This window comes from Cnephaeus nilssonii (assembly GCF_951640355.1).
Source record: "Cnephaeus nilssonii genome assembly, chromosome: 4".
Lineage (NCBI taxonomy): Eukaryota > Metazoa > Chordata > Mammalia > Chiroptera > Vespertilionidae > Cnephaeus > Cnephaeus nilssonii.
The window spans coordinates 23,278,232-23,290,982 of NC_137075.1; the positions used below are offsets into that span (position 1 = coordinate 23,278,232).

A 12,751-nucleotide genomic window follows, 5' to 3' on the forward strand; every position below is an offset into this window, starting at 1 on the left:
ACTGTTCAGTGCTTTGAACAGAGTCACTGTGCGATATCACAGCTGCATAAAAATCTGAGCAGGCAGGAAACCAACAGCAGGTGCCTGTGAATTTTCACTAGCGGAGCACCATCCTTTTAAATGTTTTAGGATTGGATGGCAGGATAAGGAGGTAAGATTTATGGATGCAGGAGGGAAAGGATTCCTGAGCTCTTGCGGGAAACCTCCACTGCTGCTTTCTGCCAGGGTAAACCCGCGGTCTGAGGAGAAAGATTGAACAAGGGGACCCTCTAGGTTTGGCATCCTGTCAGTCCTCTGTGGGACAGTGTCAACATGATCTGTTGGTTCTGGGCTCTACTCTCTTTTCACCTACTGACTGGCTTGCTGTCAATCCATGTTGACTTGTGGGTTATAACTTCTCTGTGACTGACCTACAGGGCTCTGTGTGTGCTTGAGCACTGGAGGTATGAGGCATTGTCCCTTTTGTGTTCCAGAGAGGACATCCATAGAACGTAACAATTCAAGAGTAAGAATGTTCTACATTCCATGATACCTCTCTTTGAGCAGTTTGACAATTATAATATTGTTAATTCCACTCATCAGTTTAAAGAACATTTATCTAGGACTCAACTGCCTGAAGGGATATTCTAGGCAGTTTATAAATTGTAGTTCCCTTCAAATGGAAATTTACAACAATTTCTGACTTACAAAGTGTTCACCAGTAAGCCAACTGCAAAAAAATTAAAGGGGAAGACTGATAAGTTTGATAAGAACATGATGTTGTATGTTTGTGGCATAAAAAGAGGGATGAGTACATATTGTGTTAAAGTGAGTACAGAAATTTGTCACTGTTCATGGAATTAAGAAACAGAGTATTACTCTCAAATTAGCATTTTACTTTTATCTTTAATTTAGGATCTAGATTGATTTCTCAGATTCTAATCTATCCATTGTTTCTACATAGGACATGGTACAGAAGTTCACTGAGTCCTCCTTAAGAATTATAGAATCCCCAGATCTCTTCTCCTTTGGGGTAATGATTTGGTTAAATGTTTCCATTAATATTTCAGTTTCTCAAACCAGCACTGGCGAGAGGCCATGGGCAGCTCTGGGGAGCCTTCCCCGGGATCTCCTGGCAGGCTTTAGCCTCTGTCTTCCCAAGAGTCAGAGGCTGCTCCTCATGAGGCAGATCCTCCATTTCATTCCAGCCTGAGTATCCCAAAGGGGCTTTCACCATAATGTAGAAAGTGGAGCTACAGAGGACCTAATTTCAAATGTCAGATGACTAAGAACACTGAAATAAAGTCCTATTGTATACAGAAGGGCCTCAAATAACTTTCCATTCAACATAGTTTTGTTATAATGTTGTTTTGTTATAATGTTGATGATGATGAGAAGACATAGGAACTTGTTTATATCAATTAGCTGATGACAAAACTGGTGTCATTATACATCTTTCAGTTAAAGCCACTGAATCTACCGATGATGTTAAGTAAGGACTTACTGTACTTTGTATCAATGAAACAGAAGCCCCAAATCATCAGGCTGCTTGTCCAGCGTTGCAGAGCAAGTAAGAAGCAGTGTGCTGGCATCAGCATGGAGTTTCTGGGTCCCCTCACCAGGTGTGCCCCTATGAAGCCGCTCTGTTTTCGTGACTTCTCAAGGAGTCATGGGTTTGAAGGACATTTGACAAGGGGCTATTGAGGACTAGTGAATGCATTCAGAACCACCAAGTGCTAAGCAAGTGACTCTTGATTGTGCTTCCAGAGTTCTAGCAACTAGAACTGGGGCAAGTGGGATGCAAGTTCAATACATGTTGATTTAAAAAACTGTGTATGATAGCACAAGACATGTCATAGCATATGTCAACTATTAGTGCAGCCTTTTTAAAAGGAAAAAGAAGGAAACGTCAACTTATCTTACTAACAATAGGGCCTGGTACAAAAGCCCTGGTGAAAGGGAAGTATGGGAGTATAAATACTGCTACCAGTCTAATAATAACTTACATGGATTGTTTCTGTACATCATTGCCAACAATGAACTGACAGTGAGGTTTCCAACATGGCAACACAGGGAGATCCATTTCCCACTTGTAGTTCAGATTAAACACACCGCGCGCGCATACACACACACACACACACACACACACACACACACACACAGTCAAGGCAGCAGTCCAAAGCCTCTCCCTTGAATATCACTACAGAGGGTTGAGAATTGATTATACAGATGACTTTTTGTTTAAATAAGAGTGTTCTTGTAACTCAAAGCACACTTTGCAATGAGGCCTTCTTTAGTTTGATGGTGGAGAGATAGAGATGGGAAAGATGTGATGACTTCCTTGGCCCCGGGAAGTCTCTACATGAGGCATATGAACTCCTGAACCCTGGCTCCTTTCCCTTACACTGGAGTGTCCTATAGTGCCTCTGAGATGCAGCTGGGTTCATGCCGCAGTGGTAGTTTGCCTAGGAGCCTTGTGGGTTACAGGATCCTAGGAACCCTAATTATTCCAGAGACCAACAACATCAAATTGGCCCTGCCCCTCCTTCAGTTCCTGCATTAAAGGGCAATATTAGTCTTGCCATGACGCCAAATCAATTCCAAAGAAAGTCACTGGGTATGTGCTCCTTTTGTTAAAGGGACAGATGACGTATCTCAATCATATTTTGTCGCTTATAATCAAATCAATATTCAGGACACTTAAGCAAAGAGAAATTTCCCAGAAATAAATGCATTTTCCATATTCAGAATAAATCGTTTATTATTCTAGACACATATAACTTCCAGGAGATAATCTGAAATATTACTGATGATTTAGTACTTCCCATAGTTACAGGTGCATATGCAGAGGTGTAGAAGTTAAGTTGTGGATTGCCTAGATTAACCTCTATCAACCTCACAACACAAGTTCCATAAACCTGAAACTTCACATATGAACATATATTGCAAGCTCATTGTGTGCCAGGCGTTCTGGTAGTACTTTACCTGCATTATCTCAATTTATTTCAGAATAGTCTTGTGAAGGAGGTCCTACTGGTACTCCCACTCTACAGGGGAGGAAATACGTGCTTACTTGCAGTCAGAGCCAGGAATGGCAGGACCAAGTCCACATCGTCGGCTGTGTGACATCACAGCCTGTGTGCTTAGTCACTCTTCAGTAAAGTGGCTTTGAGGTAATGAGGGTCAAAGAGGGCAATGTATCTGGCAGCCCTTGAAATCGGTAAAGAGTTAAGGAACTGTCACTTCAGATCACTGGATCAAGAGATTACTTTAGGGAAACAGAAATGGTGCACCTTTGCCGCTGTTAGGCATCTCCAAACATCAAAGAGCACTGGGCCTGAAAAAGTGATGAACTGCACTTGAGTTTACTTGTTAGTGCTTAAGTCTGTTTATTTTTCTTTTAAAACTCTTTTCAATAGGCCAAAGTCTCATAATAGAAAGATTTTATCTTAAAATCTACCAGATTGAGAATATATTTACAGAGACATTAATGACAGGTTTGAAGGGCATTTGTTAGTGAAGACATTATATACAGAAAGAGTTGTTAATTTCTGCACCAATGATGTCATTTTTAAAGAGATAATCACTTCCATTATTTTTAGTTACCAAAGACTAATAAACCCAACCTGAAAAGCTCTAGCATTGTTCGGAGACAGGATGCTGTTACTTCTACCTTGTTTCTAAAATCTGTATAATGAAAAATGAAGTACCTGTCAGCAAGATACTTGGGTTGCATTTATTGACACACTTAGACTTTACAGATGCTTTACAGAATGGCTAGTGATTATGCCTCCAGTTGGTAAAATAGCTAGCGATTAGTCCAGGCAGAAATGACACATCCCAGAGTAGAACTACTGTCATGCCTTGGAAATGGGAAATGAATTCTCTAAGATCAGAAACAATGTCAGTTGATGTCAGTTGTATTTGAAATGACACTTGGAAACCATGTTGTAATGAACAATTGTACAGAGGTGAACAGGGACTAAAGTGCAATAATAGGATTTTAAAAATTTGATTTCATTGGTTCTTGCCTCTATTTGCATTTTTCATCACAATAACCTCTGCCTGTAAGTTCTACCCTGGGAAATTATTTTCCCTTTAGTTTATTCTAGGTGTCTGGGTTGATTGAAAGGCAATAAATGGGTAGTCTTAGAAAAACTGAATGGGTTGACAGAATTTTTGGTTTCTCTGAAAATTCACCTGTTGATTGGACAAGACAGTTGCATTGTGCACAGCTTGGAACACTTGGTCATCACTTGGAACACTGTGGTCATCACTTCAAGAGCCGAGGCAAAGGCTTCAGGAGAAGAACTGATATGGCCAACACCTGGAACGGCTCTGGATCTCAGAGTGGAAGAAACATCCAGGGGGCATCTAGCCTGTCCACACTTGTCTAGGAGGAGAAGAGCTCCTAATTGATAAGGTTAAGGTTCATATGAAATTATATGAAAGTGATTCATAAAAATGGAGAAGAGATGCTTAGCTGAGCCTGTGTTATCTCATTTGGTCCCTAGGAAAACTCTGTGGGTGATGTAAAGCTAATAGCTTCATTTTACCAGTGAGAAAATTGAGGCATGAGGCAGGATGGGGGATGGGAGGAGATGAAAACAAAAAAGTGCATCTGCATGGTGCCATGTTGGTTAGGATTTTTCTAGCTGGAAGTGTGGCAGAAGACATTTTAGGAAAAGAAAACAGCATGGTCAAAGGCATAGCAGTATGAATATGCAAACTTATTTCAGGAAAGATGGTTGGATGGATTTTCCTACAGCGTCGGTATTAACAGTTTCAGGAAAGAATGATGGAGATGGTGGTAAAAAAGGTGGCATAGAGCCAGATTCTTGAATACATGACACTACGAACCATTGATGATTTGGCAGCAGAGGAGTAAATGATTGCTAGGGCTTTGGGAAGATATTCCAGAGAACAGCATGCAGGATAGAATGGAGAAGTAAAATTTTCTGGGAGGTAATTTGGTAATTTCTCACAATAGATCCAGGAAAAAAAAATTAAACTGGAGGAATGTAAATAGAAGCAGGTGGATTTAACCAATTTTTTTAAAAAAATATATTTTGTTGATTTTTCACAGAGAGGAAGGGAGAGAGATAGAGAGCCAGAAACATCGATAAGAGAGAAACATCGATCAGCTGCCTCCTGCACACCCCCCACTGGAGACATGCCCGCAACCAAGATACATGCTCTTGACCAGAATCAAACCCGGGACCCTTCAGTCCGCAGGCCGACGCTCTATCCACTGAGCCAAACCGGCTTCGGCGGATTTAACCAATTTTGACAGCACATTAAAAGGGCAGGTGATCAAGAGGGAGGGGTTGATATTGTGTATTTCATTAAATAATTAAACCAAGAATAAAATTCCAGATTGTTGAAACAGTAAATAATAATTCCCTTTTAGATTGCTATCTTGAAACTTGTCAATACACACATTCAGTCAAGAATACATTTGCCTATGAGAAACCTTCAACTTTAAATTTTACTGGCCTGTGATTTTGACATTGGGAATCCTAGTGATGCAATTCTGTTGCACACCTAAGTGAAAAGGAAAAAAAAGAGGACCATGTACCACTCAAAATAACAGATGCAATTTTAAATATTAGGTTTAAAATTTGATGTCTTTTGCAATAGGACCTCACTGTGTATTAACACTACATGCATAAATGGGAGGGAGAAGTGAGAAAGGAAAGGGCTATTGTGATATTGGTGAAATATGTTCTGGAAGATGTACTTTGCTTTTTCTTTTTAAAATAAGTATCAAGATATCATATTAGATAGTCTTGTAACCTGAAATCATTGGAAACATTTCAAGGGTTCAGGAACTTCCTGATGCAAAATGAATTTACCTTGAAAGAGGCTTGACAAATTTCATCGAATCTTTAAAGGCATCTATGACACCCAAAATAAAACAAATCACTGTTAAAATTATGAAAGTGCCTCACTCCACAGAACAGATACGACCATGAATTTTAAAAAGGGAACAAGAGGATTTTCTAATTTAAAAGGCACTTATGTTTGTGCTTAGAGAAGGCAAATAGAGATAATTAGCACTCTCTAATTTTTTGCTTTTGTTACTTCATGTTTAGATATAGTCTTAAAGCTAAGGCATATCTGCAGTCTTAGTAAACTAGTGAATCTACACATTATTTTCTCTTTTACTTATACTTTATGACTCTTATAAGGAGGCTGGATAGATTTCAGAAATCATTTAGTTCAACACTTGGCTATAGGCAAATTCACATCCAAATCGTCTCAGGTGGGAGATTGCTTATTTTTCAGCATCTGGAGTTCTCCCATGCCCTCTAGGAATCTGTTCATATGTGTCATAGCAGGAATCCTCGCTACTAGGAGATATTTGTCTTTGCAGAGAGTTCAGAGACAGTCTCAGCATTACATAAATATGACAGAGCTTTTCTCGCGTCTGTGATTCCCAGTCCAGGACGCTCTCCCAGGCCATCAGAGTTAGGACGTCATAATGTTGTTGGGTAAGTACTGCACAAACAACACTGGTGCTGGCAGGCATTTAAGAACAGATTAGAAAACTGACAGTCCCGTGCCAAAGGAAACTATCCTCCAAAGATAGGGGCTAAGGATGCGACCTAATTAGTCTTCACTTCTCTAATTTCCCTGATTACAGATCTCCTCTCACCCTCTGTGCTACACCTGGTAAGTTCCCCCAGACATAGACCCATCAAGAAGGCAGAATATTAATTCAGTGCAATTTACAGGAGAGCTGTGTTATGTTCAGATATGTGGCCAACAATGAGACCTAAACAACAAGGAAGCCCCTGAGGCATAAAAAGTGGCCGGTCCAGATAACAGTGCTACTGTGGATTTCAAAACAAATGAAGAGAGAGACACCAAATGTCAGCTCACAGTTGGAGAACTTTATCAGAGAGAGGGCAAGGTTCCTGAGGACTGAGGCGTGGAAGCAGCAGCAGACTACACTCTACCTGGATGAGCAGATCCAGATGGCACTTTCTTAGCTAGAATTCTTGGTCATGGGCACCTGAGTGGCATTTATAGTTCCTGGAAAGGAAGGCAGATCTCTGCAAATCTATGTAAACTGGTGCTGTGGAGATGCTGAGCCACAAAGGCCAGGTCTTAACCAGGCCACAGGTTGTTTTTTTTTAAAGACTATGATGCCTATGGTTTCTTCTAGGACTTTTATGGTTTCACGTCTTATGTTTAAGTCTTTTATCCATTTTGAGTTTATCCTTGTGCATGGTGTAAGTTGGTGGTCTAGTTTCATTTTTTTTTTTTTTTTTGCATATACCTGCCCAATTTCCCAACACCATTTATTGAAGAGACTGTCTCTGCTACAAGGTATGCTCTTGCTTCCTTTGTCAAATATTAATTGAGCATAGTGGTTTGGGTCAATTTCTGGGTTCTTCGTTCTGTTCGAGTGATCTACATGCCTGTTCTTGTGCCAGTACCAGGCTGTTTTGAGTACAGTGGCTTTGTAGTATAACTTGATATTTGGTATTGTGATTCCCCAACTTTGTTTTTCTTTCTCAAGATTGCTGCAGCTATTTGCTCTCCTAGCAATATGTTTACTGATACATCCTCTAGGACAGTGGTCGGCAAACTGCGGCTCGCAAGCCACATGCGGCTCTTTGGCCCCTTGAGTGTGGCTCTTCCACAAAATACCACGTACCCTAATTAAGTTAATAACAATGTACCTACCTATATAGTTTAAGTTTAAAAAATTTGGCTCTCAAAAGAAATTTCAATCGTTGTACTGTTGATATTTGGCTCTGTTGACTAATGAGTTTGCCAACCACTGTCCTAGGACAATGGAAAATAAAGAGAAAATAAACAAATGGAACTACATAAAAATAAAAAGCTTCTGCACTGCAAAAGAAACCATCATCAAAAAACAAGAGAGCCCACTACATGGGAGAACATATTTGCCAATGATACACGTGATAAGGCATTAATCTCCAAAATATATAGGGAACTCATACAATTTAACAAAAGGAAGACAAACAGTCCGATTAAAAAATGGGCAAAGGACCAAAATAGACACTTCTCCAGAGAGGACATACAGAAAGCCAAGAGACATATGGAAAAATGCTCAAAGTCACTATCATCTGAGAGATACAAATCAAAACAACAATGAGATATCACGTCATACCTGTCAGCATTGTTATCATCAACAAATCAACCAATGACAAGTGTTGGCGAGATTATGGAGAAAAGGGAACCCTAGTACACTGCTGGTGGGAATGCAGACTGGTGCAGCCACTGTGGAGAACAGTATGGAGTTTCCTCAAAAAATAAAAAATGGAACTCCCATTTGACCCAGTGATCCCACTTCTAGGAATATATCCTAAGAAACCCGAAACACTCATCAGAAAGAATATATGCACCCCTATGTTCTTAGCGCAATTTACAATAGCTAAGACTTGGAAGTCTTAGCTAAGTGCCCATCAGCAGATGAGTGGATAAAAAAACTGTGGTACATTTACACAATGGAATTTATGCAGCAGTAAAGAAGAAAGAACTCTTACCACTTGCAACAGCATGGATGGACATGGAGAGTATTATGCTGAGTGAAATAAGCCAGTCAGAGAAAGATAAGTATCACATGATCTCACTCATATGTGGACTCTAATAAACCAAATAAACTGATGGTCAAAAATAGAGTTATAGAAGCATGAACAGACTGTTGAACCTCAGAGGGAAGGCAGGGGAGGGTGGGTGGGAAGAGATCAACCAATGAACCTGTATAAATATATGCATAACCTGTGGACATGGATAATGAGGTGGTGAGGGACTGGGGGTGGGGGAGGATGAGAGGGGGCTGGAAGAGATTAATGGGGGGAAAAGGAGGACCTGTGTAATACTTTCAACAATAAAGATAAAAAAATACTTTAATTTCTTCTGTGTTGAGATCCTGCTCATGCTGAGCCCTTCTTTGGACTTAATCTGTTAAATAGTGAAGCAGAGGGGTGAAGAGGACAAACTCTGGAGCCTAATTACCTGGATTAATCCTGACTCCAGAATAGCTATTGAACCTGTTGAAGCCTCAGTTTCATCACCTGCAAAATGGGTATAATAATGCCTCGGACAGAGAAAGTCTTTAATGTGCGGATTAGCTAAAATGAGCATAAAGTGTTTGGTATAGTGTCTGCCACAGAGTCAATAAGTGGCACTTTTGTAACAATTACTACTATTGGTGACAATGACACAAAAGAAAGAGTGGCAGAGAAAATGATGGAGAAGGTCAGAAAAGTCCATGTGCTGAGGTTACAGGAAAAAATAGAAATATAATGACCTGCACTGAGCAAGGCTTAACATCTTGGATCTTTAACTAAGAGAAAAGAAAGAAGCACACAACGGTAGTAAATTAGGAATATGGAGAAATTATCATCGTTGTTTCTTTTTATTTGTGTTTATTGTGTGGTGGTAGGGTGATTACCAGTTTTATTTGAATGTTTTATAAGCTGTTAGATTTATTTACTGAGAATGAACAGATAAATAGGGATGTTATTCAGCTGTGTCGTGTCATGGGTTCTCACAGCCAGCTCTTCCTCTCACTTTCAGACAAGGTTAATTAACGAGGGAAGTTCACCGTGGAGGGAGGAGGGGGAGCTGGATGATTCATCTTATGGTGGTGGTGGGGGGGGGGGGGGGCGGGCTGATGAATGTCCTCTTGTTAGTGGTTCTGGGAAGGGGTTAGGCATTGGAGGGACACTTTTATGAAACCTTGAGAAAGACGTACTGACAGAGTTCTGTCAGAGGAGTGTGATCACTTTAACATATATGATTGGGTGGAAATGGGAACAGCTCCTAAATCTTTTCCAGTCCTAGACATCCATGATTGTACTTTTTCATATTTTGTTTCTCAAAGGCCCCTTCTTATAGCAAGGTGTCTTCAATCCTAAACCCAAGGAGCTCCAGAAATTCTTCTTCCTTATGTTTTCATCATGTCCCTTCTCATTCACCACTCACAGGTGGCATGTCACCTGCTCAGGGAGACCTTCTGTGACCCTCATAACTAATGTGGGGCCCCCACCAGCCAGGCCCTCACATTACCTTGCATCACTGTCTCTGTGATAGTGTAGCCTACTGGTTGAGTACATGGAGTTTTGAGCTAGAATCCCAGAGTTCAAAACCTAGCTCTGTCTCTTCAACTTGTGACCTTGAGATATGCAATTAACTTTTTCTGCCTTAGTTTCTTCATCTGTAAAATGAAAACAATGAACTACTTTTTTCTAGGATTTTGGCGAGGGCTAATACATGTTCCCAGTACCATACCCAACACTTTTCAGTGTGCATAAATGTTAGCTACTGTTATTTTAGTCCTCATCGCTCTCTGAAATCATCTTCTTTATTTATTCCCTTCTCATCATCTTGTCATTGTCTGTCTCCCCCTGTTAGAATGCAATGCCATGGAAGCAGAGACTTTTTAATGTTAGTACTGCATTGCCAGGATCTAGAAGAGGCTTCATAGTAGGAGCTCAATAAATATTTGTTGAATGAATGAATGTTGTATTAATATTTAAAACGTTAGTTTGCCCAATTTCAGCTCATCTTACTGAGGTGCCCCTATAACAAAACAAACAAACAGAACCCAAGCTATTTGGTTTCTTGCCTAGATTGAAACTCAAACTACTTTCCCATATTATTTTTTTTTAACCAGACACCCCACATTTTTGCAGATCCAAAATTTTACAGAGCTTTTATATCTCTAGTTTGTCATGTGGGTGTTATACATTCTTTCAGAATATTATATTATCTAATGACATTGAATTATACTAAATATTCCTTTTTCAAATGATACCTCTCCTGGCCCACCTTCTTCACTCCTGGATTATGTCCCATACGAACCAGTAAAAATCACTAAAGGTGAAGAACAAATGCTGACAGACAGACAGTAATCCTTGAAAAGGCGTCCTACAGCTCCTGAAAGCTGGACACAAAGAATGTATCTTTCTTGCATTCAAATGACAATAGTCATTAAACCCATACTTGACCTATAGAAACCAAACTGGCCAATGCTACACAGTAATAACTAATAAATGCATTGGGCTCAGCAAGGTAGGCAAATACAAAATGATCCTAAGGATAGAGCCTGGTTTGTTTCCTCCAATATATCTCTTTGTAACGGGGTCTGTTGGGTAAAGCAGCAGCAGGTGGCCGCTCAGGTCCTCTCCTTCACTCTGACCCTGTTAAAGGTTATGGCTGCTCTGAGCCTGCCTTTTAGACTAGTCAGCTCAGGTTCGGGTGGTGCATGGAAGGGCCTGATTCCCCACCTCCTGTCTTTTTTCTCTGAAGAATTCATGTCAAATACAGTGCCTGACTCTGACTTTTATGCAGAGTCTTGATTACTTATATCAGGTTTTTAAGGCCTGATAATACGGACTGTTACCCTCGCTGACGGTGGTCACCCTAAAGAGCTTAGCTATCAAAAGCCCTACACTCTGAAATTGGGAAAGGTTGTAGGGGCCACATCCATAGTACAGTCTACTTATGCTTTTCCTCCACATATAATAAATATTGTTTGAGAGGTTGATTAGTGTGTTGTAAAACTGATATGATTCACGTTGCCAAAGGCATTTTGTAAGTTTTATAGGTCTTAATTTATGTTGCTATAGTAACTAAAATGATATAATAATGAAGATTATGACTCTAGATTTGGTCTTCGTTGTTGTGGGGGACATATAATCTGTATACTAACTATTCTATATGTTACGGTACACGATTTCTGATGTCCAACCTGATTTTCTTACTTACATGTATGAATTTTAGTGGCCAGTCTAAAATATTAAAATGGACAGTCTTTCTCTCAAGTGAAAGGAAGACTTTGAAGAGTTAAGTGGGAGAAATGGAATTCTGATAAGAGGAAATTCCAGAATTCTCATTTTAAGTACTGATATACATTTGGCTCACCTTCTGCAGCAAAGTGAATTTCTAACATGTGATGAGGCCCTTGGTGCGTTAATCACAAGTGCTTTAAGAAAAGGCATGATATTGAGGCATTTGGTGTAGCAGTAATGTCTGAAGTGAGACTAAGGTGTAATGAAGCCCTACCTTGAGACAGGAAGATAGCTAAGAACCCTGTGGGTTGCTCAAGATCACATGTGTTAATTATATGTACTCAAAGCAGTTGGGAAACTCAATACAAATGATCCAGGATTGACCTAAGACAGAGCTATTTCCACTTCCGAAGCCCAGCTTACCTTATATCCTGATGATTTGATGTGCACGCCGCGTTTGGTCAGAGTAGATTTCATTCGGATGAAAAAGGAACGCTCAAGGGTGTTGTCAGTGGTTAGCAGACTGGGACTGGTTGACTCCACTGAGGAATACAAAGACATATACACACGATTAGATCTCCGCACAGCCCCTCACAGCTACTGCTCAGGTGCAATCCTTGAGTTCACTAAAAATAAATGACTGATAGGTGCTAAGAGCCAAGTAATCAATTTACCTCATTTAGAAAATGTTTACTTTGCAGAAAATAAAAAAAAAATTAATTTATCCAAGGTAACTTCATTCCAGTTTCTAGCACGAGTTTTTCCGGCCTTTAATTCCCAGCAGCTCCCTACATGAGGTCTGATAGTAACTAAGCAGTGACAGCACATCAGGAGGGTTGGCCCATGTGCCTGGAGAGAACTGTCCTGAAAAAGAAAGACTCCCAGATTGATGGGATCAACTAAGACTCAGGCAGAGCCGCTTCTGAGGAAGGGTAAGGATGGCTTGCTCCTTGTTCTCCCTGAGGATCCTGTCCTGTATCATTTACCTCCTGGGGCGT

The 12,751-nt window shown here is 40.3% G+C and overlaps 1 protein-coding gene across 9 annotated transcripts in view; it reads right to left on the reverse strand.

Annotated features, from left to right (window-relative positions):
- NPAS3 (neuronal PAS domain protein 3) overlaps nt 1-12,751 on the reverse strand; it is a gene marked incomplete at its 5' end in the record, with an annotated part of 879,539 nt that overhangs the window by 50,007 nt on the left and 816,781 nt on the right. For all 9 annotated transcript variants that reach the window (XM_079769762.1, XM_079769761.1, XM_079769766.1 and 6 more), the window contains one exon: nt 12,177-12,295. In XM_079769762.1, coding sequence (XP_079625888.1) covers nt 12,177-12,295 — 119 coding nt within the window. The remainder of the gene's footprint in view (nt 1-12,176; nt 12,296-12,751) is intronic.